The following is a 27831-nucleotide window of genomic DNA, read 5'->3' on the forward strand; positions in this document are numbered from 1 at the left end:
ATTTGGGGTTACCATATTGTTTCTAATAAGCCAGTGTCTCTCAAACTTTTTTGGCTCCGGCACCCTAAACAGAGCAAATGTTTTTCACGGCATATTATAATTGAAATTATAAAATTGCAAAAGCAACAAAATATTAAACTTGAGAGTTATTTATTTAAAGTTCTTTAAACTATGTATGGGTAATTGTAACAACGGTGAAACTAAAGTAGATAGAATAGAATTGCTAATTAATGCGATGGATGTGCTTGTTTTTGAGTGCAAATTAACTCAAGCCCGCCCGTCCAGCAGGCCAGCTGGCTCCAGAATGGGGCCGGATTGGCCCAGCCGTCTGAAACCCCGCCCACAGGTGGGGCTTAAGGCGCCTGGGCCAACCCGGCCCATGTGCCTAAGGCCCCGCCCAAAGGAGGAGCCTAAGGCTCCCGGGCCTATTCTGATTGGCCCAGGCTCCTTAGGCCCCACCTGTGGGCAAGGTTTCAGACGGCTGGGCCAATCCGGCCCCATTCTGGAGCCGGCTGGCCTGCTGAACGGGCGGGTTTGGCACCCGTCCATCCGTCCAACGTTAAAGGTCCCGGGGAAGGGGGGTGGGTGGTGGGGAGGTCGCGGGTCGGCGGGGAGGGCCGATCGGGGGATCTGGGGGGCGGTCGTTGGGGGGAGGTGGGTTGTGTTGAGGGCAGGAGTGCCTGGGATCCCTCCTGCCCGCATTGTAGTGGGGGGTAGGGGGTCGCTGGGGCCAGGAGGGCTTGGGCTCCCTCCTGGCCTAATCCAGTCAGGGGGGGTCGCCGGGGCCAGGAGAGCTTGGGCTCTCTCCTGGCCCGTTCGTGTCAGAGGGGGGGGTCGCCGGGGCCAGTTGGGCTTGGGCTCTCTCCTGGCCCGTTCGTGTCGGAGGGGGGTCACCGGGGCCAGGAGGGCTTGAGCTCCCTCTTGCCCCAATGTCATCGGGGGGGGTCGCGGTTCGACAGGGCAAAAGGGCTTGGGCTCCCTCTTGCCCCAATGCCATCGGGGGGGTCGCGGTTCGACAGGGCAAGAGGGCTTGGGCTCCCTCTTGCCCTGATGTTGTCAGGGGGGGGTTTGCGGTTCAACAGGGCAAGATAGCTTGGGCTCCCTCTTGCCCCGATGTTGTCGGGGGGGGGGGGGTTGCGGTTCGACAGGCCAGGAGGGCTTGGCCTCCCTCCTGGTATGCTCGTACTCGGCGAGGTGGGGAGGCACGATCTCCGGGGCAAGAGGGCTTGAGCTCCCTCTTGCCCCGATGTCATCGGGGTTGGGGGTTGTGATTCGACAGGGCAAAAGGGCTTGGGCTCCCTCTTGCCCCGATGTTGTCGGGGGGGGGGGTTGCAGTTCGACAGGACAAGAGGGCTTGGGCTCCCTCTTGCCCCGATGTTGTCGGGGGGGGGTGTTGCGATTCGACAGGGCAGGAGGGCTTAGGCACCCTCCTGCCTGGATCGTTGGGGGGGGATTCTGTAACCGGTGTTGTTTTTGACAGACACCAGTTACAGAATCCATCTTTTAGGCGAAGGACTGGCTTCTCCTTCGCCTAAAAGCCTTTGTGTTGGACATCTGGGGCTTAGGTGTTTTTGGGGTTCATTATGGGCAAAAAGTGTAGACGTCGTGGGGGTGTACTTGTAGATGTAGTGGTGATCTGGGTGTTTAGTAGAGGCAGGCCATAATCAAAACAAAACTCCTTTTGGACGTTTGTTTTGATTATGGACATTTTCTCTGCTTCTGCTTTGAACGTTTAAGGACTTAGGCCAAAAGGGGACTTAGACGTTTTTTTTTATTATGCCCCTCCACGTTTCTGTGTTTTATTGAATAATCATTGGGTTGGGGGGTGGGGGGAGAAAATGGTTGGTTATGTATATTTGTAAGTTTAATGTGCTTTTATTAACTTATATGATATATATTAGCGTATTGCACTTTTGAAGTTTAGAAAATCAATAAATAATTTTTAAAAAATGTTCTATTTACCATTGTTTTCTGTGTTTGACTTGAATATTTCAATAAAGATCTTTAAATAAAAAATAAATACATACATACAGATGAGCTTAAGTTTAACTAACACTATGAAATATCGACATTTGAAAATTTTTTGGGTTCATTCTTGGTTGGGGGATGGGGAAGAGAATATCTGTTCTTTCAGATCCTTGTGATCTGGAAAGGCCACTGTTAAGGATGGGATGCTGGACTTATTGAACATTGGATCCGATCCAGTGTGGTATTTCTCATGTCTCTTTTATTCAATTTAAATTCAAGGAGAATAAACCCATGGGAACGAGTATTTTGCAGCTGATGGTGACGGATAAAGACTCTTTTCACAATGGCCCTCCTTTCACCTTCTCCATTCTGTCTGGAAACGAGGAGGCGGCATTCCTGCTAGACCAGGATGGGGTTTTAAGATCCGCAGTTACCTTCAAACGTACTGTTGCGACAGAATATCTACTTTCAGTACAGGTATTTTGTGTTTGCATGACAAGGTTTACATTTGCTCTGCCAGATTTAAGGTCTTAAGTAGTATTTACAGTATTTAGTACGTTGATATAGGGACCTGAAGCACTGTTTTGACAGAGTAGGATATTTGCAATACACTAAAGCCGCCTCTGCAGTATCTTTCCCAGTGGTGCGGGTCACCTACCTGATTAGAGAGAATTTCCAAGTGCATCTTGGAATTAGAGGTCTGCACGGGAACGGGGATCGCGGAAATCCCGCGGGGGTCCCGCGGGACTCCCCCCTAACCCACGGGACTCCCACAGGGACACTCCTCTGGCCCATGGGACTCCCATGGGGACCCCCCTCTGGCCCACGGGACTCCCATGGGGACCCCCCTCTGGCCCACGGGACTCCCATGGGGATGGAAGGCTTTGGAAGCAGGGTTTGTCCATATAATATAATGGACACGTCAGCTTATGGATACTTCCATGGAACCTGAAGAAATCCACATGGATGAGAGTTAAGTGAAATTTCCTGACTGTTTGTGGGTTTTGAATTTTGTTTTTTCTTTTGGGCTGTCTGGAAGCACAAGGCGAGTGCAGGCAGCGTGAGCCGTGCTAGGCTCACGGCTGGATTTGGTGCCTTATTTTTGGGACATTGAAGGAAATGTGTTTTGTGCATTTTTACTTTTGCCTTTTTCTGTTTGGATGCACAAAACACACTTCCTTCAATGTCCCAAAAATAAGGCACCAAATCCAGCCGTGAGCCTAGCACGGCTCACGCTGCCTGCACTCGCCTTGTGCTTCCAGACAGCCCAAAAGAAAAAACAAAATTCAAAACCCACAAACAGTCAGGAAATTTCACTTAACTCTCATCCATGTGGATTTCTTCAGGTTCCATGGAAGTATCCATAAGCTGACGTGTCCATTATATTATATGGACAAACCCTGCTTCCAAAGCCTTCCATCCCCATGGGGTCACCTTATTAGAAGACTTTTAAAATCCAGTCAAAATATGTTCCAAGAAAGATTTCAGGCTTCAAACTGTAGATAGACAGAAGGTAGGGATTAAGGAAGATGCTTTTAATTCCTTCTCTAGCAACACTTTCTGCACACAAATCCCTGGCTTCTGATTCAGCAAATGATTTCTGCTGTATAATATGCAAAGCCGCAAAGTGCATAGGGGTGTTTTGGTGGCTGAAGTTTCTAGCAGATTTGTCAAGTGATAGTATTTAATTTTATTTCTGTTTTTTCAATCTTTTTTCAGGCAAAGGATTCTGGAAAACCTCAGCTGGCATCGCAGTCCTACATCCAGGTTCGAGTGATCGAAGAGAGTATCCATAAGCCCTCAGCCATCCCACTGGAGATTTTTATCATCACCATGGAAGATGACTTTCCTGGGGGCGTCATTGGGAAGATCCATGCCACAGATCAAGATGTATACGATGTACTCACTTATACCCTGAAGTCGGAGCAGAAAAGTTTGTACAAGGTCAATGGCCATGACGGAAAAATCGTTGCTCTGGGAGGGCTAGATAGTGGTAAATACGTCCTGAATGTCTCTGTCAGCGATGGCCGTTTCCAAGTGCCTGTGGATGTTACCGTCCATGTGGAGCAGTTGATTCAGGAGATGTTGCAGAACGCTGTCACGATCCGATTTGAGAACATTTCCCCGGAAGATTTTGTTGGCATTCACATGCATGGGTTCCGACGCACACTTCGGAATGCTGTCCTTACCCAAAAACAAGACAGCCTTCATATTATAAGCATTCAGCCTGTAGTGGGCACCAACCAGCTTGACATGCTCTTTGCAGTACAGATCCACAGTGGTGGATTTTATAAACCAGCCTATTTGATCCAGAAGCTTTCGAACGCGAGGAGGAATTTGGAGAACGTGGTCCGTATCTCTGCTATCTTGGAAAAGAATTGTTCTGGACTGGACTGCCAAGAGCAGCATTGTGAGCAAACCCTGTCGATCGATTCACACTCTCTGATGAGCTACAGCACAGCACGAATCAGTTTTGTGTGTCCACGCTTCTACAGAAACGTTCGCTGCTCCTGCAACGGTACGTAATCTCCATGTGCATGCATTTTTGGATATGTGAGTCTGGCGTTATGCAACGAGTCATGGAAGATCTGAAAGCAGGATATGTTAGGAAATCAAGTTTCTCAACCTCATAGTACTATCATGTGAAATTCCCTTTCAATTTTTTAACAGTTCTTTAGTGGCCTCCAGAACATAGGATTGAAAATTACAGTTCTGTACCAATTCTCTGACTTACCTCACCTGACAGTAAATCTTCATAGCTTAATTTCTGATCCAGACATTTTTATTGTCTGTCAACAAATTCTGAAGCTGAGCCTACCTCAATCACTTAAAGAGCCTTGGGAGAAGAAGGGGTGAAGGGACAGTATTTCCTCAATTTGTGTGAGGGAGAGGCGAGAGAGAGGCAAAGGGACCTGTTTCTTCAGGCTCTGGTAGGAATCATTTACATCTGGAGATCTTTTTGACCTAAATGACCCAGACTTCCTCTCAGAATAATGAAGGTAATAAATCAGCCAATTGTTCTGCGTTAGATTATTTAATTTTATTTAATTATCCCACTCGATTATACAACTCTCTAACTAACATATAGTTTGAGGTGAGGTACATAAAAAAAACAAATTACAAAATAATTTGTCATTCCCTACCTCATACCCTACAACCCTGTCCCTATTCCAAACTCAGTACCCATTCCATCCAACTCATCCCTAGTAATAAAAAAGATAGCGTCTTGTGATCTTCCAAAAACCAAATACCTGGCAAATAGGCACAACTTGGCAAGTTTCTGAAATCTCAAGAGCTCTTTCTCTTGCCAAAGTTAAACTAAACTAAACTAAACCTTAAGTTTGTATACCACATCATCTCCATAAAGATAGAGCTCGACACGGTTTACAGGTAATTCAATAAATGAAGGAAGGACATAATAAGAAATTAGAGGTTAAGAAGAGGATAGCTAGCTTTACATTTTAAATAGATAGCTTTACGTTTGGAGAAAAGCCAGGTTTTCAGATGCTTTCGGAATAATTGGAATGAGCCTAGGTTCCGCAGCAGGGCAGGGAGGTTGTTCCAAAGCTAGGTGAATTTGAAGAAAAGGGATTTCCCTAATTTCCCTGTATACATGACGCCTTTTAACGAGAAGAAAGATAGTTTAAGTATGTGAGCGGATCTGGTAGTGTCAGGTCTCAAAGAATTCCAGGATAGTAGGATTAGGGGAGGAAGAATGCCATGTAGGATCTTGAAAATTAGGCAGGTACATTTAAAATGAATTACAGTTGCGTGAAAAAGAAAACATAAACTTTGTGATCTGAAATCAATGTTTTCAAAATACAAAGTTTATGGGTTTTTTCACGCAACTAATTTGAGGGACCTTTTATGTTAAGTCTGATGTGTGGTCTCATTCTAATGTGATAGCTGAGGGCGGGATTGGACATAAAATATGGTCAATGTTCTGTGTTGTATTATGTTGGAAACTCAAACGTTTACGTACCCCACTAAGCATTTGGTGGTTAGATCCAAGTTGACTACAGATTGTCTTTCTACACATGTTATCCATGTCCTTGTTTGTCCCTGCTAACTTCTGTACATTGAACAATCCTCTAGAGCAGTGGTTCCCAACCCTGTCCTGGAGGAACACCAGGCCAATTGGGTTTTCAGGCTAGCCCTAATGAATATGCATGAAGCAAATTTGCATGCCTATCACTTCCATCATATGCAAATCTCTCTCATGCATATTCATTAGTACTAGCCTGAAAACCCGATTGGCCTGGTGTTCCTCCAGGACAGGGTTGGGAATCACTGCTCTAGAGCCTTGAAAACACGGCTGATTGAACACAAAAGTTGTATATCTTTGTGCAAGACAGACTCTCCTTTAGTGGCTCATTGTATGGCTGCTGGCCATACTTTTTCATACTTTAAGTGTTGGGTGTTGGACTCTATCCCAGCTTCAATCCGCAGAAGGAACATTAAGATGTTTGTGGCAGATGGAGCAAAGATGGATTTATGACTACACTGTGTTTCCTGGAGGTCTGAATAGTGGCATTGAGTAGAACACCTTTTTTTGATTTTTGATGTTTGCTTCCTGAAAGAAGTGAAAAAGTGGTTGATACAGTATTGTTTTGTTTTTGGAGTATGTGTTTGATTTTTGATTTGTTGCACAAAAATTGTTGGCAAAGATTATCGCAGCGCTGTTTTGGGCAGCATCTTTTTTTAGCTATGATATCATCACGTTGGCGTTGCCAAAGGGTTTTTGGATTTCCTAGTTTTAGTATTTTTCCTTTTTTTGTTTTTCTTTTTATTTATTCCTTTATTTCTAGTTAGTTTTCGTTTGGAGGTTTTTGTTACATTTGAGAAGTTCATTGGACAATGTAGTGACATATGAAGATCACCTGAGTGATTGGCATCGGGTGCAACTGAACTAGAACTGGGGGATTTAAACCAAGGACTGATTCAGTTGAATTTGCTTGCTGTGGGTGAGTCACTATGGAACATGTGCTTATGTTTTTGGATTAAAGTTGATTGGTTCTATGAATGAAGTTTGCCGGGACTCTTAAAAGAGCCTAAGCGAAACAGGGCCACTGTCGAGTCCGACTCTTTGATTTATTGGAAACAATTTTGGCTTTGTACCAATTTCAGTTATTTTGGATATTTGCGCAAGCTGTGTGTTCTAGAATATCCTTTGGTTCAAGGAGATTGGGATTTTTGATACTGTGGGTGGACTGTGGAGTTTTTTAGAGACCAGTGACTGTGAAAATAACCCACTTTACATGATGAAGTTGTGCTGTTTTGGGTGTATATATTCTGAGGTCTCTTTTATCCACTTTTTGTTGATGGTATTAGAGCCTAGTCCAAGGGATTTATATTTTTAATTTTGTTTTGTTTTACTAATTCAAATACAATATACAGTAAAACAATAAAGAGTGCGCCTGCAGCACATACCACCAGAATCAGTGCCCAACTTTGGACACAAGGATTTACACCAATGGAAACCAGGTGTAAATCCGGGCACAGATTCCCCCTAATTTAATAACACTGTGCGCATTTTAATGGCATTCTCCTGACCTTCTCATGTCCTTCCCATCATTAGGCTCCCTTTCCAGATCTGCGCTATTCTATAGCTGGGCAATTAAGTGGAGTTCCACGGGGATCTGCCACATTTGGCTCAAATCAGCGCCTTGCTTCCATTATAACGCTTTTCTGCACCCAAAAAATGGGCGCGGAAATAGTGCACAGCGTTAGGTGCGATATATAAAATTCTCTAGATTCTTTCTAGGTATGAAGACTGTTCACGGGACATCCAGGTTGGGACGTTCACAGGTGGCCAAGCATGTGACAACGAGGGGCTCCTTTTTACCCAGCCGCTACATTGCCCCGCGAGCTAGACGATAACGCCAGCATTGAGCTGGCGTTAGTTATTGGCATGTAGCGCGGGGTTAGCGCGCGCCAAGAACGCTAGCGCACCTTAGTAAAAGGAGCCCTGGAATTTTTGTTCTTTATAATTTGTTGTTTATAAATTGTTGGAAAAAAATTTTTTTGGCGTGCACCGTCGTGAGACTAAGTCAAAAATAGCTGGCGGTGAGGGAAAGCACTGTGGAAAAAATGCAGGGCTGAGAGGTCAAACTCGATAACAATATAACGCTAGAACCAAGACTTCTCAGAGTAAGTGTCCAAACTAGAAGTTAGATGAAATTCAAATACAATAAAGTGAATGCATTTATACATACACTCAGATATGTGTAATCCGACCAAGAGCCGTGGCTCCTATACTTTTATTATTTAAGAAGCACCCCAATATCACAAGCATTATAGTCATATACAGTGACGGGACGGTGGGTTCGGCTATAGGAGCCACGGCTCTTGGTCGGATTACACATATCTGAGTGTATGTATAAATGCATTCACTTTGTTGTATTTGAATTTCATCTAACTTCTAGTTTGGACACTTACTCTGAGAAGTCTTGGTTCTAGTGTTATATTGTGCACCGTTGTGAAACATTTTCAGATTTTTCTTCAAATGTTTTAGATATTTTTTTCTCAAATTTTGAATGATTTTTAGAATGTTATCTTTAGATTTTTTTTTGTGTGTGTGTGTGTGTGGGATAAATTATATAAACTTTTGACTCTCGGTTGACGAGTCTGTTTTGTTTAATACCTCTATAGATTTTTCAGGGATATCGTTTGGTTCTTGTTTCTTTATCGTACAAGTTTACTGCTGCCAGATGAGACCAAAAATGTGCAATTTACCGCAAACCAGCTGTGTGCTGCTTATCTAGATTGTGTTTGTTCAGCACTCGGAGGCACAATTGTTTAGAAATGTCAAAACAGCAAATCTCGCTGATTTTCACAAAGCTCAGGTTTGTGAAAGGTAGAAAAGTGTATATTTTCTCTGATTTTTCTAGTTATATTGTATGCATGAGGGGAGAGTTTTCATTAATTTCCTGCTGTCAATTATATGTAGAAATGAAGTGACATCTTAGATTGTAATGAGACCCCCTGCACTAATAACCACAATTTTTCACAGTGAAGATATTACAAAGGGGCCTCTATGTCACCAAATATTTTTATCACCTCTTGGTAGAGTAATTATTCTGACACATGATGTCTGTGCTCTATTTTACATTTATGGGTATAATTTGCAAAGAGCCATAGTCTGCTGCAATTTCCTGGAAACCATCCCCTCCTGATGCTTAATCTAATTTTGCATAATTCCCCTCAGACGGTAGCATAGCAAAGCCAAGGAAGGAGCAGATGCATATTTTATTAAAATAAGGTAGCTATTTTGTATCATTTGACTAATATGACTTAGTTATATAAAAGCGGAAAAAAATCTTTCTAGACTTTGCCAGCAAAAATCAAAACACAGGCATCCTCAATGAACGTGGCTTGGCCAAATTCTTTTCCTCTCTTAAAGCCAGATATCTGGAAATAGATATGTAAATATGCAAAATTTAAATGTGGACAATCCAAGTTGATTAAGTTGCAATGATCATTGTGGGTATACAGTATATATATATATATATATATATATACACTGTCGGGATTTGAAAATAAACTTCATTCAGACTAACCCCCTCCTTTACTACCACGTAGCATGGGTTTCAGCGCCGGCAGTGGCGGTAACTGCTCCGACGCTCATAGGAATTGTATGAGCGTCGGAGCAGTTACCGCCGCTGTCAGCGCTAAATCCCTCGCTACACGTTAGTAAAGCAAGGGGGTAAATGCACCATCGTAGATTCAAGATTCACACGCACAGGGGACTGTTTGCTTCCTTATCAAACCTCTTGGAGTTCCTTTTTGACTGTACCCTGGAGGTGAATGAGGTATGCCTAGCCTGCATGGTCCGCAAAGCCATCCATGGGGATAACTCTGCAGGACTTGTCGCAGACATAGTTACGCAATCCTTCCTAAATGCAAGGACAGACCAATGGTACAAACTAGCCTCCCCCCCCTTCATGCATATTCCCCCCCCCCTTCGCGCATATTTAGGAAGAAGCTTCCTGAATCAAAGTTTGCATACCAGGGACCCAAGAAATGGAACGGACTCCCTTTCTACCTAGGACAACCATGCCAGTATTACATGTTCAAGAAGAAACTTCAGACCCACCTTTTCTCCTTGGATCTATAACGAAATCTCGGGAGCCTAACTCCTATCCTTCATTCAGTGTTCTTAATCTTGTAAAACCGCATTGAATCCTAGCTGAAATTTGCGGTATGGAAGAAAAATGTATGGTGTGGTATGCTCTATGGTAGGATCTATTGCAGATGAAAATATTACACTGGGAGTATGTTTAAAAACAAAACCAAACGTAGAGGCAAGTAATTAAAAAAGAGAAAAATACCTGTCATAATGTTCTCAAATCAAATCTGTATGCAGTTCTATCTACCTTCTGGTCAGTTACCATGAAATATTTCTTTGTACGTTATGCAAATGACAATATGATAAACATTTTCCGCTCATAAAACTATTTTACGCATCAAAGAAAGCTCGTAAGCCCCCAAAGCTACGGAAACTATACAGTCAGAGCAAAGCGACTGATCTCTGTAATCTCACAAATACTCTTTAAAAGCATGCACCACCACCTAATCTCTGCATCAGATTCTGTCCTTGGCCTGATGAATTTGAATTGCATATCAGAAGCTGGAATCAGCTAAAAGGTAGCAGTGATTGATAACGAAGCCAGGACTGATTTATTGTTTTAAAGCCAGAGATGTAATCAGTGTTAAAGGGGGCTTGAAAAACGTACACAGGCACATCCCCAAATCTCAGTTGGATCATCTGACTGAGAGATGCATATTCACCAGCTCAGAAGGCTTTTTTTTTGTACAAAACAATATATAATTTTTTAATCTGTTGCAAATAGATTTACTAAATAAATAGAAAATAAAGAAATTCAAGACCATAAAATTCCAAAGGTCTTTATCTTCCAGGTTCAACCAGTTTTGCTGGAACTCCATAGTTAGGGGCCTGTTTAGTAAAGTATGTTCATGTTTTGCAGTTGCTGCTAAGTAACTGAAAAGCCTGTGTGCCAACTGATGGGGCATGGCCAGAGTTGACTATCAGTAGGCAACTAGAGAAACAGCACCTACCCCAGGATTGTGGATATCCTAAAAACCTGGCCTTCCTCTGGACCTTGAGGACCAGAGTTGAGTAGCCGGAGAATGTGGTGAAATCAGCTTAGCGGGGTTCAAAAAAGGCTTGGATAATTTCCTAAAAGAGAAGTCCATAGGCCATTATTGAGATGGTTTGGGGACATCCACTGCTTATTCCTAGGATAAGCAGCAGAAAATCTGTTTTACTACTTGGGATCTAACTAGGTACTTGGGACCTGTGTTGGCCACTGTTGGTAACAGGATACTGAGCTTGATGGACCTTCGTTCTGTCCCATTAAGGCAGCTCTTATGTTCTTAGGTGAGCCCAAGTATAGAACAATCAAGCCATTGTGACATCACTCCTGAGTTTTGCTCTTAGGCATTGGTGGAATGAGGCATTATGACATCACACTCTGAGCTCTGGAATGTTGCTACTCTTTGAGTTTCAGCTAGGTACTTGGGACCTGGGTTGGCCACTGTTGGAAACAGGATACTGGGCTTGATGGACCTTTGGTCTGTCCCAGTATGACAGTTCTTAGGGATAGGGAATTATTTACAATTCTTGTACATGTATGTGTGCTCTCTGTGCATATGGTATGTATGTGTTGTTTTTAACGTTGCGTGTAGTTGTAAGGTAGGTGTACACAGAGCCGGAACATAGGCGGGGCTCCCAATTATGCGTGTAATTCACAGAATACTGTAAGTTATTGGGATATCTGCTACCCTTAGATATAAACTCTATGACTGACTTACATGATCTCACCTAAATGTTAAACGTACATATTCAGTTACACTAATATTCTATAAAGCAGGGCTTCTCAATCCAGTCCTCAGGACATACCCAGCCAGACAGGTTTTCAGGATATCCACAATGAATATGCATGAGATAAATTTGCATGCACTGCTCCCATTGTATGCCGATCCTAAAAATCTGCCTAGCTAGGTGTATCCTGAGGACTGGGTTGACAGCCCTTGCTCTAAAGCAGTGGTTCCCAAACCTGTCCTGGAGGACCCCCAGGCCAGTCGGGTTTTCAAGAGAGCCCTAATGAATATGCATGATAGAGATTTGCATATAATGGAGATGCCAGGAATGCAGATCTGCTCCATGCAAATTCATTAGGGCTATCTTGAAAACCCGACTGGCCTGGGGGTCCTCCAGGACAGGTTTGGGAACCACTGCTCTAAAGGAACACAGGTGCCTATGTTCCTTTATAAAATAGGTTCTTTACACACATCCTTAGGCTTTCTAATTCTAGGGATCCCTTTTATAAAATTGCACACCCCCCCCCCCAAGCCTCTTCAGAATTTTTTCTGTAAATAAAATCAAATAAGTTATGGGATGAAAGCCACGCCTTTATGACCTCTCAAATTTAGGGGGAAAGAGTGAATAATACTATTGGGCTCATTTTCAAAAAAGGAAAACGTCCAAAAGACGGCATAAACTGGCATTTGGACATCCCAATCGCCACGATGTCCAAGTGACAATTTTCAAAACCGTCTTTTTGGACATCTTGCTAGGCTTTTGGCCCACTGTACATCCAAATTTCATCGAGGCGTGTTATGGGTGAGCTTTGGGCACACTTAACACTTGGGATGTCTTGCGGTGATTATCAGAACTTTCCCAAGATGTCCTGGATCTAGACCTGTTCTAAAAGCATGTCATTGTCGAAAAGAAACCCAAACTGACCAGATGACCACTGGGGGGGATTAAGTAATGACCCCACCTACTCCCCCAGTGGTCACTAGCTCCTTCCCACCCCACAAAGGTGTGAATGAAGCAGTGCATACCTGCCTCTAGAACAGCAGTAACTGCTATGGGAAAGCCTAGTGGAGCTGCATGCAGGTGTCTTACGTAGCCTGGTGGATGGGCTAGTGAACCGTAGAGAGGAGGACCCAGGCCCATAAGCCACTCTAAACACTACACTTATGGTGGAAAGTGTGAGGCCACCAAAACCCTACTATATTGCCATATAGGTGCCACCTGCAGCCATAAGGGCTACTGTGGTGGAAGACAGGTTGGTATAGTAGGTTTGGGGGGAGATTTAGGGGGTTTAGCATACATTATATATGGGTTATATAGTCTGCACTTGGATGTTTTGAACCTGGATGTTTTTGTGGTTGAAAATGGCAAACAAATGTAAGTGTCCTATGGCTGGACGTCTTGGTGGCCAAGACTACAACAACTACTACTTATCACTTATAGAGCGCTGAAAGGCGTACACAATGCTGTACATTTGACATTTAATAGACAGTTCCTGCTCAGAAGAGCTTACAACCTAACTTGGACGGACACGACACATAAGGTTAGGGATGCAGAACCCAAGGTGAGATGAGTTAGGAGTCCAAAACACTCTCAAAGAGGTGAGCTTTTAACTGGGCCTTGAACACTGCCAGAGACAGAGCTCGCTTCTTCCAGGCATACGGTGCAGCAAGGTAGAAGGGACGGAGTCTGGAGTTGGCAGAGGAAGAGAAGGGCACAGATAGGAGGAACTTATCAGCTGAGCAGAGCTCCGAGAAGGGCGGGGGGGGGGGGGGGGACACAGGGAGAGATAAGTGAAGAGAAATAGTGAGAGGCAGCCAACAAATTTTGGAAAAAATTTTTGGCCATGTACAGTTTTAACAGTTTTGAAAATGGCCTTTTCTCCGCCCCCGACTTTGAACATCTTGCGGGAAACGTTCAAAGTCAGACTTAGACGTCCTATCGAAAATGGTCCTCCACGGCTTTGAAGGCAGTTAGGAACCTTGTAAGGTCCGTTGATAAAGCAGGTAGATTAAACTGTCTGCTGCTTAAAATAAAATAAGTGCCTCTTCAGGATTTGTGTCAGCCTCGTCAGTTTTGAAAACAGTAATTTTTTTCCGTTTTCAGAAGATATCTCTGCTGTATTGAATCAAGCCTGATTTGTACAAAAGTGCATTAGTGGCAGAAGGATCTGTTTCCTGTCTGCAGTTGCTGCCCTACTTCTCAAGTACTTGATTATACGTTGCCCTGTAAACTTTACTGCGCACTGACAATTTCTTTTAGAATAAATGACTTAGCTTGACTGGAAGAGCTCACAATATATATATTTTTTTTCTTCCTGTGTTCAAAAGAATTTTAAATATTTATACTTACCGAATCAAGAGACTGTACATCAAGAAACTATATTTAGGGAGAAGTAAACACTGTAAGTGTGATGATAATACCTTACATTTTCTTAATGTCAAAGTTGATTAAGAATGCAATGGCAGTGAAAGAGCAGCTGTACAGAAAACAGGAAGGGAATGGTGATAATTTGGGGGGTTTTCACCATTTGTATAGAACAGGGAGCTTTATAACAATTTGTATGCATGTGCAAATCTCTTCTCGGAAGAACATCCCACAGGGCTCCAAAATGCCACAGCCAGTTGGGTTTTGGGACTATCCTCAAAGAACGTGAATTGAAAACCCATGGCCATGAAAAAAGATTAGCACAGAAGCCAAACTGTGCAACATGGTAGGCAACCGCACAACAGATGAAAGCACAATGCCCGACAGTATGACGCAGGACCTACTCCTGCTGGAGCATTGGTCAAAGACTTGGCAGCTAAGTTTCAATGCCAAAAAATGCAAGGTCATGCACCTTGGCAGCAAAAATCCATGCAGGACTTACACCCTAAATGGTGAGATCCTAGCAAGGACTGTAGCAGAACGTGACTTGGGGGTGATCATTAGCAAAGACATAAAGACTGTCAATCAAGTGGAGAAAGCTTCATCCAGGGTTAGACAAATCATGGGCTGTATCCGTAGAACTTTCGTCAGCCGTAAGCCCGTGGTCATAATGCCGTTGTACAGATCCATGGTGAGACCCCATCTGGAATACTGTGTACATTTCTGGAGGCCGCATTATCAAAAAGATGTGCGGAGAGTTGAGTCGGTTCAGCGAATGGCCACCAGGATGGTCTCAGGTCTCAAGGATCTCCCGTATGAGGAATGACTGGGTAAGTTGCAGCTGTACTCACTCGAGGAACGCAGAGAGAGGGGAGACATGATCGAGACGTTCAAATACTTCACAGGCCGTATCGAGGTGGAAGAGGATCTCTTTTTCCTTAAAGGACCCACGGCAACAAGAGGGCATCCGTTGAAAATCAGGGGTGGGAAATTTCATGGCGACAATAGAAAATATTTCTTCACCGAAAGGGTGGTTGATCGCTGGAATAATCTAACACAACAGGTAATTGAGGCCAGCAGCGTGCCAGATTTTAAGAAAAGATGGGATTGGCATGTGGGATCTCTTCATGGAGGTAGTTAGGGGGTGGGCCATTAGGGTGGGCAGACTAGATGGGCTGTGGCCCTTTTCTGCCATCATGTTCTATGTTTCTACCTATTTTGCAGATGATAAGAGCTTGCATGCTAATTAGCGCATTGGCATTACTGATGCACTAACTGATTAGCATAGAAATGCCCATTCTCCATCCCCAGACATGCCCCATCTGTAAAAAAAAAAAAATGAAGACATGATATATGATGCAAAGTGCAAAATTATCACTGGACACCTGAGTGCATCTGTGGCAAACTCTTTCAAGCTGCGGTAAGTATAAGCCAGCACTTATTGCAGCTGAGTAAAAGGAAAGGGACTTGTATACTGCCTTTTAGTAGTTTTTACAACCACACTTGAAACAGTTTACATACAAGTACTTCACACATTTTCCCTATCTGTCCTGGTGGGCTCACAGTCTATCTAATGTACCTGGGGTAATGGGGGGATTAAGTGACTTGCCCAGGGTCACAAGGAGCAGTGTGGGTTTGAATCCACAACCCCAGGGTCCTAAGACTGTAGCTTAAACCACTGCGCTGCTCTAGAAATCAAAATGTAGTAAAAGCGAGCCAAGTATAGGACAATGAAGCCATTGTGACATCACCGATGAGGTTGCCTCTTAGGCATTGGTGGAATGAGGCATTATGACATCACAGTACCAGCTCTGGTGATCAGAGGCTGAATCTTTTCACACTATTTATTTATTCAGTTTTCTATACTGTTCTCCCAGGGGAGCTCAGAACAGTTTACATGAATTTATTCAGGTACTCAAGCATTTTTCCTGTCTCTCCTGGGGGGCTCACAATCTATCTAATGTACCTGGGGCAATGGGGGGATTAAGTGACTTACCCAGGGTCACAAGGAGCAGCACAGGGTTTGAACCTACAACCTCAGGTTGTAGCTCTAACTACTACGCCACTCTCTCCTAAATGATTACCTGTGACAGAGAAATCATGCCTCCTCCCATATATGCCTAGGCTCATAAAATATTACTTTTTTTGTTGTTTTAACATGGAATATAGCAAGAATCCTCAGGAAAATACTCTTCATTGATCATCTGATGACCTGCGCAGTGTTTTTGTGCATCATTTGTTACATACCACTAAAACTTAGGGCTCCTTTTACAAAGGTGTGCTAGCGTTTTTAGCGCACGCACCGGATTAGCGCGCGCTACCCGAAAAACTACCGCCTGCTCAAGAGGAGGCGGTAGCGGCTAGCGCGTGGCATTTTAGCACGCGCTAAGCGTGCACTAAAACCGCTAGCGCGCCTTTGTTAAAAGAGCCCTTAATGAAAAAATGGTAGCCCATTTATTTATTTAAGTAAGTATTTATAGACCACTTATATAGCCTAACTGGCTTTACATTCAGGTACTCAAGTATTTCTCTCTGTCTGGCCTGATGGGCCCACAATCTGAGTAATGTACCTGGGGTAATGGAGTGTTAGTGACTTGCCCAGGGTCAGAAAAACACATTTTTTTTTTCTACTTTTCATGTTTTTTTCCATGTTCATTTAACCCAGGGATCTCAAAGTCCTTCCCTGAGGGCCGCAATCCAGTCGGGTTTTCAGGATTTCCCCAATGAATATGCATTGAAAGCAGTGGATGCACATAGATCTCATGCATATTCATTGGGGAAATCCTGAAAACCCGACTGGATTGCGGCCCTCAAGGAGGGACTTTGAGACCCCTGGTTTAATCTGACACATCATTTGTCTAGCTCAGGGGTGGGCAACTCCAGTCCTCGAGGGCCGCAATCCAGTCGGGTTTTCAGGATTTCCCCAATGAATATGCATTGAAGCAGTGCATGCACATAGATCTCATGCATATTCATTGGGGAAATCCTGAAAACCCGACTGGATTGCGGCCCTCAAGGAGGGACTTTGAGACCCCTGATTTAACCCATTCTTTTTTAGCTACCCATATGCACACAAATGATTGAACGAGTGTTAAATCATAGGTACGTGGCATACAAATGATATGCGTATATGTTTTTTTTTAGGTGCCTAAATAAATGGGAATACACACTCCTAGGGGCCATCTGTCTGCTTGGGTTTCATTTATTTCAAATATAACCTATTGTATATTCCAGATTAACCTTTTTTTTTTCTACTCGTGTTAGGAGGACTATGCCCTGGGTCCACAGATCCTTGCATGGAGAAGCCTTGTCCTGGTGATATGCAGTGTGTGGGATATGAGCTCAGTCGAAGACCATTCATCTGTCAGTGCCCGCCAGGAAAACTTGGAGATTGTTCAGGTACAGATTAATAGTAACTACTAGTCATCTGGTGTGAACACAAGTGGTTTAAGGGGAAGAAGTTATCACTGTGAGCTACTGTTAAGATAGGTTATTTTAATGTTAGTCCCAGTTATTAGACCTCACTGCATACAATGGGACCTGTGCTAATTACATGTCTTAACAGTAGCCCGTGTTGATAACTTTACTCCTTACTGAGAAGAATTTCAGTCTCTGGTAACCAGAGTTGATATTGTGATGTCATAATGTCTCATTCATAAGTTTCAAGTTTCAAGTTTATTAGGATTTTATATACCGCCTATCAAGGTTATCTAAGCGGTTTTTACAATCAGGTACTCAAGCATTTTCCCTATCTGTCCTGGTGGGCTCACAATCTATCTAACGTACCTGGGGCTATGGAGGACTGAGTGATTTGCCCAGGGTCACAAGGAGCAGCGCGGGGTTTGAACCCACAACCCCAGGGTGCTGAGGCTGTAGATCCAACCACTGCGCCACACGCTCCTCAAGAGCATTAGAACATTAGAATAGTCTTACTGGGTCAGGCCAATGGTCCATCTAGTTCAGTAACCCATTTTCATAGTGGCCAGTCTAGGTTACAAGTACCTGGCAAAAATCCAAATAGTAGCAACATTCCAAGCTACCCATCCAGGGCAAGCAGTGGCTTCCCCTATTTATGTCTCAATAGCAGACTATGAGCTTTTCCTCCGGGAACTTGTCCAAACTGTTTTAAAACCAGCTACTTAAATTGCTCTTACTACATTCTCTAGCAATGCATTCCACAGCTTAACTATTCTTTGAGTTGAAAAATATTTTCTCGTATGGGTTTTAAAAGTATTTCCCTATAACTTCATCGAGTGTCCCACCCACCCCCCCCTAGCCTTTGTAATTTTTGATGGAGTAAAAATTCAATCCACTTGTACCTGTTCTACACCACTCAGGATTTTGTAGACTTCAATCATATCTCCCCTCAGCCGTCTTTAGACTTTCCTTGTACAAGAGGAGTTCCATCCTCTTTATCATCTTGGTCGCTCTTCTTTGAATTTTTTCTAGTGCTGCTATATTTTTTTTCTTAGATAAGGCAGCCAGAATTGAATGCAATACTCAGGGTGAGGTTGCACCATGGAACGATACAGAGGCATTATAACAGTCTTAGTCTTGTTTTCCATCCCTTTTCTAATAATTCCTAGCATCTGGTTTGCTCTTTTGGCCGAAGGTTTCAGTGTATTGTCAACAATATCAGCACCCAAATTTTTTTTCTTGGGCATTGACCCCCAAAGGTGGAACCTAGCATCCGATAACTATGATTTGGGTTATTCTTCCCAATGTGATCTCATAGTGACTTAATTGGCTCATTTTTATTACATATAATGGTGATTTTGAATTCTGGAGACATTTTGGCCTAATTCTTGTAGGAACAGAGAAGGTTGGGCGGCGGTAGGTATCCTTCACCGCCTAACTTAATTGGTTTACATGGCAATAAAAGACACCGTAGTTGACCGCATCATTTAAAACCAATTAAAAACTAAAAAGAAATGTAGCTATAGGAAAAAATTAATTCATCGTTTTTAAAATATTAAATTAATATAAATTCTTTCTAACATATGGATTAAGATGTGACTGGTTTATGCAGGGGTGCAATGTTATTTATGATACCATAGGCAACACGAGCCAATGATATTTAGGGCTCCTTTTACTAAGCTGCGATAGCGTTTTTAGCATGCGCAGAATTGCCGCGCTCAATGCTGGCGTTAACATCTAGCACGCATGGCAATTTAGTGCGCCCTAAAACCGCTATCGCAGATTAGTAAAAGAAACCCTTAGTGAGTATGAGGTAATTTCAGATGCTGTGGCTAAAATGACAGCTCTGAGGGGTTCAGACAAGTTTAAAAGACATAACAATAAAAAGCAGAAGAAAGCCAACTTTTTCAAGGCTACTTTCAACTCCTAACTCCCACTCACCATAGAATTACCTTTATTCACCCTTTTATTCTCTCTGCGGGTAATTCCTCAATCCCTATATGTCCTGTCTGGTTCATAGACAACCCCGCGAAAGACAAAGGCGCGCGCAGACAACTGAGCGCAAGACGGAGGCGCACGCCGAAGAAAATTACAGTTTTTAGGGGCTCCGACGGGGGGTTTTGTTGGGGAGCCCCCCCAGTTTAATTAATAGAGATCGCGCCGGCGTTGTGGGGGCTTTGGGGGGTTGTAACCCTCCACATTTTACTGTAAACTTAACTTTTTCCCTAAAAACAGGGAAAAAGTGAAGTTTTCAGTAAAATGTGGGGGGTTACAACCCCCAAACCCCCCACAACGTGGCGCGATCTCTATTAAGTAAAGTGGGGGGTTCCTCCCCACGCCCCCCCGTCGGAGGCCTAAAAACTAATTTTCTGCGGCGCGCACCTCCGCGCGGCACTCAATTGTCTGCGCGCGCCTTTGTCCCGGCGTGCTTTTGACCTGACACCGTCCTGTCTGTCTAAGATAAGTGGGTGTGTACCATTGCACTCACATTATTTTTAGCTGTTGTTTGACTGGGACACTTATTCATGACATGTTTGGAAGAGCCCACAGGAAAATGGGATTATGAGCATAGAGAACTACTCGTAGCACTCAGAAGTAAAGAAAAAGTGGAAAAAAAATAGAAAATGCACATTTATTGTGCCTGCTCCAGCTGAAAGTTTGTTAATCTCACTTAGCGATGGTTTGTTTGCTGCTTGTGTTATGCTTTATTATTGAATTTGTTTCCCTTTTTTTTTTTTTGGTCTGGTGGTCGTAAAATGAACATAAACCATTGTAATGTTTTTCTTTCAGGACATACATCGCTTAGTTTTGCTGGAAACAGCTACATCAAATATCGGATTTCTGAGAATAGTAAGAAGGATGAGTTCAAATTGGCCCTGCGACTCCGAACACTCCAAAACAATGGCATTATCATGTACACCAGAGCCAATCCCTGTATAATCCTCAAGGTAATGAAGCAAAGTCATTGGCATGATCATTTTTGTAACTTGAATGGTGACCTGATAACATTTCACTCATTAGGTCATTAAGCGGCCCTTTTGCTAAAGGGTATTAAGCCCTAATGCCCTCTTAGCGTGTGAAATTATGCTACGACAAAACCTGTTAAAAGCACTTTATGGTATTTTGCTTGTTGGTGCATGTTAGGTTTTATTTTGGTTTATATATATATATAGATATATATATATTTAGGAGGGTTTCATGGACGGTGAATGTGCGTGGAAGTGTCAACTAGCTAGCACATTCGCATTAGTATGTGCTAACTGGTTAACGTGGACGCACTTAGTAAGGGCTGGATTCTATAAATGATAACCACTTGGCACAGCTGTCAATCAACCACTAATCATTCTTTATAGAATCCTTCCTAGTGACACCTAGGCGTGCTTAGGCTTTGCTAGGCATTCTAGAGGTAGGTGCCAGTATATTAGGCCTAATTTACCAGTGTCTAACTTGGACACCTAACAATTCTAATCTCTGCCTCTCACCACGTCTACTTTTCAGACTTAGGCGTGGCTAGGCATCCTAAGAGAAACCACCTTCTCAAGAATTCAAAGAAACAAAAGCAGTGAAGGTGGCCAAAAGCACTGGGATACTTTGATGCTTTTATTCTTCAGATAAAAGACTCGACACGTACATGTTTCGGCCTTTAGGCCTGCATCAGGAGTCTTGATTTTGATTGTCAAATAGATAGCTCAATAGTCGAAAATTGAAAGTTTGGAAATATTCCAATTTTTATCCAACAGTTTACCGATGCATGTACTGTTCACAAGAGAAATTCAAACATGCACATAAAATAGCTTTTTTATGTGCATGTTTGAACTTCTTATGTGAACAGTAAATTGTTGGACATCAATTGGAATGTTTCCAGACTTTCAATTTTCTGATCGAAAATGGGGTATAAAGTTAGACATACTGGTAGCCTAGATGTGTCGTGGCCAAGACGTCTAAGTAGACGATTTTCAAAAAATATATATTTTGACGTCGAGCAGTTTGCCATTCGAAAATGGCCATTTTTGTACCTCCAACTTTGGACGTTCAGCTGGAAACATCCAAGTTGAACTTAAATGGGGTTTTTTTTTCAAAAATGCCCCTCCACATATGCAAAAGTAGACTGAAACAGGTGCATGTGTCGTATATGTTGAACATAAGGAAAATTCAATTTAAAAGGCAGTGTACTTCTGGCAGAATCATATGCTTTCATGACATTCAAAGCATGTTATGAATTCACCAAGCCAAAAAACCTCTATTCTGTGGGAAGTATTTTCTTTTCTAAACTACTTGTGTAAGGGCTAAAAATTCTAAGTTGTGTTTCTCTAGCAGTACTGAGACCTGCTGGTTTAAGGGTTTTGTCTGACATGGATCCTCATCCAAATTCAGACAAAAATTGCAAATGATCCTTTTTCCTTAAAGCACAGACTTTAGTGACATCTACTGGACTACAACTTTAGAGAATTTTTTTATTTATTTTTTTAAAATCTTTATTGCGTTTTCAAAGTTGCCAAAAAAATGCAATACAATATACATACAAATAATAATAATTATATATGCACTTAATCAATCAGTATCCATACAACAATAAAAAAAACCCACCCAACCAACATTTTCATCAGGTAATAAAATCACACAAATGATATACCCCACTCCCTATCCTCTTCCCCCCCCCTCCCCGGATGTGTGTGTATTATCCCAGCAGAAATGAAGATAAAAGCCAACTATAACGAATCCACAAAAGATGTCAATGGGCCCCAAACTAACTTGAATATCTTAGAATATCCACATTCATCTTCTCATACGTATAACTTAAGCATAAATTCGCCCACCAAAAAGTAAAACTAAGGCGATCCCAATTTTTCCAATTACGGGTAACCATTTGCATGGCTATCCCGGTCATAATAAGGAAAAGCCGACATTTATATCTATCCAATGAGGGTACATTAGAGAATTAAAAAGCAAAGATAGGCCCTCTGTGCACAAGTTGTGAATGACTTATGGGGCTGTTACTTGCATGATATTTTCTTGGCAGTCTATTAGCAGGGTGGTTTGCCGTTGTCTTCCCCAGTCATAAAAACTGAATTAAAATACCCAGCTTGGCCCTTCTGAGCATAAGCAAGCACAAAGTAAAATATTTTCAACTTCTTTCAGAAACCCACAAATTAATGTGTCTATGATCCACATTTTAATGCACATGCATACTTTTTCACTACACTAAGTAATGAGCAATTTTGCATAGTTTGAATCTCATTAGCCTATTATCATAGATTTTGTATCAACATAGGCAAATTTACATGCACTGTGCACTTCTGATTAAAAATGCAAGGGTTTTTCATTCATTAATGTGTATAATAAAATTGACTCCTTCATTTTTGTGACCTCAAGGGAGAACAGTAATAATGTTCATTCTTTCCAACTCTTTTCAACAAATTCATACAATTTGGGAGCCAGAAATTTGCTATCACAACATCTTCCCAGAGGTGGCTATAGATATTTTTCTGAAGAACTAAAAGACACATTGGTTACCTTATCTGGATAATAGGTTCTTTAGAAATGCAAATTATCCTTGTTAATCTGCAGCTAAATAATATTGTGATTGTGCCATGAGCCAGGTGTAAATTTCTTTTTTGATTGGCTCTTACCACCATATGCCCTGGCTTCCTTCCATTCTCTGCACTAGCTCCATTTTGGCACAAAAATTTCTGATTATGATCAGATGGACAGAGGCAACTGATGCTGGCCAGGGGGGGTTGTGGCTGTGAGCAAGACTAGTCTTTCTAAAAGAGGTAGCAGTAGTGGATGCAACATGGTTATTCAAATTTGATATTCCACCAAATCTTACAAAAGTTCTTCGTGGACTCCATAATGTAAAAAAAAAAAAAAAAAAGGCCTAATCTCATCATTCATATTTAAGATACTTTCACGTCCATCCATAAAATAAATAGTAGGTCAGTTGCCTGTGAACCTCTCAAATTAATGTATGTGATCATTCGGAAAGGAATCAATACCAAAAGCCTAAATCTATTTAAAAAAAAAAAAAAACAAGAAAAAATCTCCATTGCATCATTGAAGTGAAATATCAAACGGATGGGCTCATGATCCAGGAGAGATGCTTGGTACATGGGTGGTCTATATTTGCTTCCTCAAAGGTTCAGAGTAGTCCTACAAAACAGCTTTATGCCCTCAAAGAAAACTTATAGTTAACCTGGTTTGAGCTGTTCTTAGACATGCAGAACCTTCCCTGAAATGCCCTAAAACCGTCTTTATGAGGAAGCCAAAGATTTGATGAATGAGCTGAAAAAGGAGCGAGTGGTTACTCGGGCCCCCTCCTTCTCCGTAACGTTTATTACCCATGAGATAAAGTGTTACAGCTGGATAATGACTGGTTGTGCGCCTGCCCTAGACAATTACTCTTCATAGTGGGTCAAAAGCCTTTTGTGGATAAATTAGCACTTTTCAATGAAATTCTTACATAAAATCGGCGTTTTAAGCAATTACGGATAATTAAACCTCTACCCTGTATTTTGCAATATTGTTTTCAGTCGCTCTGCAGCCACTGCGTGTACAGTAAGGTAAATATATTTAAACATTGTGAAAAATGTGATTATCCCAGGACAAGCAGGCATGATATTCTCACATGTGGGTGACGTCATCTACGGAGCCCCGGCGCGGACAGCTTTTCAAGCAAACTTGCTAGAAGTTTCAAGTTTGCACACTGCACCACGCATGTGCGTGCCTTCTGCCCACTAGAGGGCGCATCCCACCTCGTGGTCCTCAGTTCAAATTTTTCCGCGGAGCAAGAAAGCCCTGTGGATCTGAGCTCCAGTGTTTTTGCCTTCTAGCTGCCGCGTTTAGTTTGTTTATTGATCGGATTAATCGCGGTGCTGCTTTATTTTTCGTCCGTTTTACAAAAAAAAAAAAAAAATAATAATAATAATTGTTTTTCGTTGGGCTCCGGGGGCTCCCGGAAGCCTGAGCCGGGGAACGTCGGTCGTTCCCGGCCTTCTTCTTTTTCTCGTCGATGTCCCGTCCTGTTACGGGATTCAAGAAATGCAGCCGGTGTGAGAGACTACTCTCCATCACCGACCCTCACCGGTGGTGCATTGTCTGTCTTGGGCCCGAACATCCAACAGCCTCGTGTGATCGCTGTGCTACCTTCCAGAACAGGGCCCTCCGTCGCCGTAAGGCCAGAATGGCGGAATTGTTCGCCGTCGACGCGCCGCCCAAGGCCTCGACGTCGGCCTCGGCTTCGGCCCCGGCCTTGACCTCGGCCTCGGCGTCCTCGGGGGCCTCGGCGTCGCCTCGGCCCTCATCTTCGAAGCCGTCGTCATCGAAGCCAACTTCGGGTAAGTCCTCTGTTCCATCCCCTTCAGCAAAGAAGCCATCCTCGAGTCAGGCCAAAGCGGGTGGGTCGACCCCGACCCCGCATCGGACCTCGACTCCGCACACCCCGAGGGAATACTCGAGACCGAGGTCGCCCTCCAGGGAGTGTGCCCCGGACTCGGAACTCCCCACCTTCGTGGGGATTCCGGCCTTCCAGGATCTCCTTCGAGCCTTGATCTCATCGGAGCTGTCGGGAGCCCTGGAAGTGCTGCAGCGTGCTGCGGGCCCGGCGGCGTCGACCTCGGCCGGGGCGCCCCCGGCCTCGGAGGCCCCGGTCTCGGCTCCCTCGACCTCGGGAGCCCCGGCCTCGGCGACCTCGGTCTCGGGTGTTGCGGCCCCGTCCACCTCGGCCTCGGCCCCGCCCCGGACCTCGACCTCGGGGGAGCCTCCTGAGCGCAGTGTCCGCCCAAAAGAAAAGTTCCGCAGAGTGCGCCGACTTTCCTCCTCGGCTTCGGGATCTTCCCCGGACGCCTCGCCCTCGAGGCGACCTCGGACGAGGCGCCGATCGAGGAAGCCTAAGCGACCCCGAGGCTCGCCTCGGCGCGATCGTTCCTCGTCGTTCGGGGGCGAGGCGCTGCAGGTGTCGGAGTTGCGCCTCGATAATCCGAGGCTCCTCCGCTCACCCCGGGGAAAGTCTTCCCGTGCCGCCTCGCCGAGGAAACGGGAGAGGACCCCACGGACCCCGGGATCCTCCCCCAGGGACTCCCCTAGGAGGATGATTTCACCCTCCCCCTCGAGGGCCGTGGAGAGAGGATCCTGGGATTCAGGATCGGTTAGGAATCCTCAGTATTCCCATGAGGCCTCCCCCCGCTCCTCAGCGGGACGGTCGAGAACCCCGTCCCCCCAGGCTAGGCCGTCCTCCTTCTCATCTTTTGTCCAGGACATGGCCCAAGCCCTGGGGATTGACCTGATGGTAGGTTCCAAATATTCCAAGGAATTTCTAGAGGAACAGGACCTTCCCACTCCCCCTAGAGAGGTACCTAGACTCCCTCTCAACAGTGTCCTCCTGCAGACCTGGCTGAAGAACTTGTCGAGCCCTCTTACAGGCACGTCTGTCCCGTCAAAAATGGAATCAAAGTATAGGACGATTCCCCCGAAAGGGTTTGATAAGGCGCAGCTCTCCCACCAGTCCCTCCTGGTGGAATCTGCCCTTAAAAAATCACAGCCCTCACGGGTTTCTGCGGCGGTTCCACCCGGCAGGGAGGGGCGGACCCTGGACAAGTTTGGCCGTCGCCTCTATTCAAACACTCTGATGGCCACCAGAGTTCTAAATTACTCCTTCACCTTTTCCTCCTACTTGCGTGGGATGGTGAAGGACCTTCCTCAATATCGGAACTCGTTACCGGACTCCCAAAGAGCAGGATTCGATAAGTTTATGTCCAACCTGTCTCAATTGCGGTTGTACCTATTCCATTCAGTGTACGACACCTTTGAGCTGGTTTCGAGGGTGTCGGCCCTCGCAGTGGCCATGCGCCGCTTGGCCTGGCTTCGCACCCTCGACATGGACCCAAACCTGCAGGAACGTCTTGCAGACCTGCCCTGTGTGGGGTCCGAATTATTTGACGAGTCTTTGGAGGCGGCGACCAAGCGGTTGTCGGAACAGGAACGCTCTTTAGCATCCCTGGTCCGCCCCAAACCTAGGCCCCCGCCGCAGAAACCTTTCCGGCCTCCGCCGCGCCGGTACCCCCAGAAGTCGACCCCGTCTTTCTCAAGACCGCCTCCGAGACGTCCGTCTCAACGAGGCAGAGGGGGACAAACCCAAGCCCCGGCGCAGGGCCCTTCTAAGCCCGCGCCTTCCTTTTGACGGGCTGAGCGGACGGGGCGGGTTCCCCTCCGCACCTTCACCAGAACCCCTTCCCATCGGGGGGCGTCTTCGGTCCTTCCGGAAGGCATGGACCGCGATTACCTCAGACGCTTGGGTGCTCCGGATCGTCTCCGAAGGCTACTCGCTCAATTTTGTGTCCTCGCCACCGGACAGTCCCCCAAATTTAGCCTTGTGCAAACCGGTCGCAACTACCGACCCTTCTGACCGAAGCCAAAGCTCTCCTGAAGCTTCGGGCGGTCGAGCCGGTCCCCAAGGACCAGTGGGGGACGGGATTTTACTCCCGTTACTTTTTGGTCCCAAAAAAGACCGGGGACATGCGCCCCATACTCGACCTCAGGAAGCTCAACAAATGCCTGGCCAGGGAGAAATTTCGAATGCTATCTCTCCCGGTCTTGTATCCTCTTTTGGAGGAAGGGGACTGGATGTGCTCCCTCGACTTGAAGGAAGCATATACCCATGTCCCGGTGCACCCCACCTGCCGAAAATTCTTACGATTCCAGGTGGGAGACCTACACCTCCAGTACAGAGTCCTGCCCTTCGGCCTGGCCGCGTCCCCACGAGTATTCACGAAGTGCATGGTAGTAGTGGCGGCAGCCCTGAGGTCTCGCGGGCTCCATGTGTTCCCTTACCTGGACGACTGGCTCATCAAAGCCCCGACCAGGGAGGAGGTTATCTCAGCGACCCGACAGTCTATTGCCTTCCTGCAAACCCTCGGATTCGAGATAAACTTTCCAAAGTCTCAGTTGAGGCCGGCTCAGTCTCTTCAATTCATAGGTGCGGTGCTGGACACGGTGCGCCTGCGCTCCTACCTTCCGACCCAACGGTTGGAAGTCTTGGTACGGATGAGCCGCCAGGTCTCTCAACTACCAAGGGTGTCGGCCAAGCGCATGATGATGCTGCTCGGCCATATGGCCTCGACGGTACACGTCACGCCATTTGCGAGGCTGCATCTGAGGATCCCTCAGTATACACTCGCATCACAATGGCGCCAGGAGTGCGATCCGGAGTCGCGCCTCATTTCGGTGACTCCGCTTTTGCGGAA

General features: G+C 44.7%; 1 protein-coding gene across 7 annotated transcripts in view; it reads left to right on the top strand.

Moving 5' to 3' along the window:
- Positions 1–27831, top strand: part of FAT3 (FAT atypical cadherin 3) — a 669400-nt gene that overhangs the window by 603831 nt on the left and 37738 nt on the right. For all 7 annotated transcript variants that reach the window (XM_033948992.1, XM_033948995.1, XM_033948996.1 and 4 more), the window contains 4 exons: positions 2248–2445; positions 3688–4486; positions 17441–17575; positions 20384–20541. In XM_033948992.1, the coding sequence (XP_033804883.1) occupies positions 2248–2445; positions 3688–4486; positions 17441–17575; positions 20384–20541 (1290 nt within the window). The remainder of the gene's footprint in view (positions 1–2247; positions 2446–3687; positions 4487–17440; positions 17576–20383; positions 20542–27831) is intronic.

This window comes from Geotrypetes seraphini, chromosome 6 (assembly GCF_902459505.1).
Source record: "Geotrypetes seraphini chromosome 6, aGeoSer1.1, whole genome shotgun sequence".
Taxonomy (NCBI): Eukaryota; Metazoa; Chordata; class Amphibia; order Gymnophiona; family Dermophiidae; genus Geotrypetes; species Geotrypetes seraphini.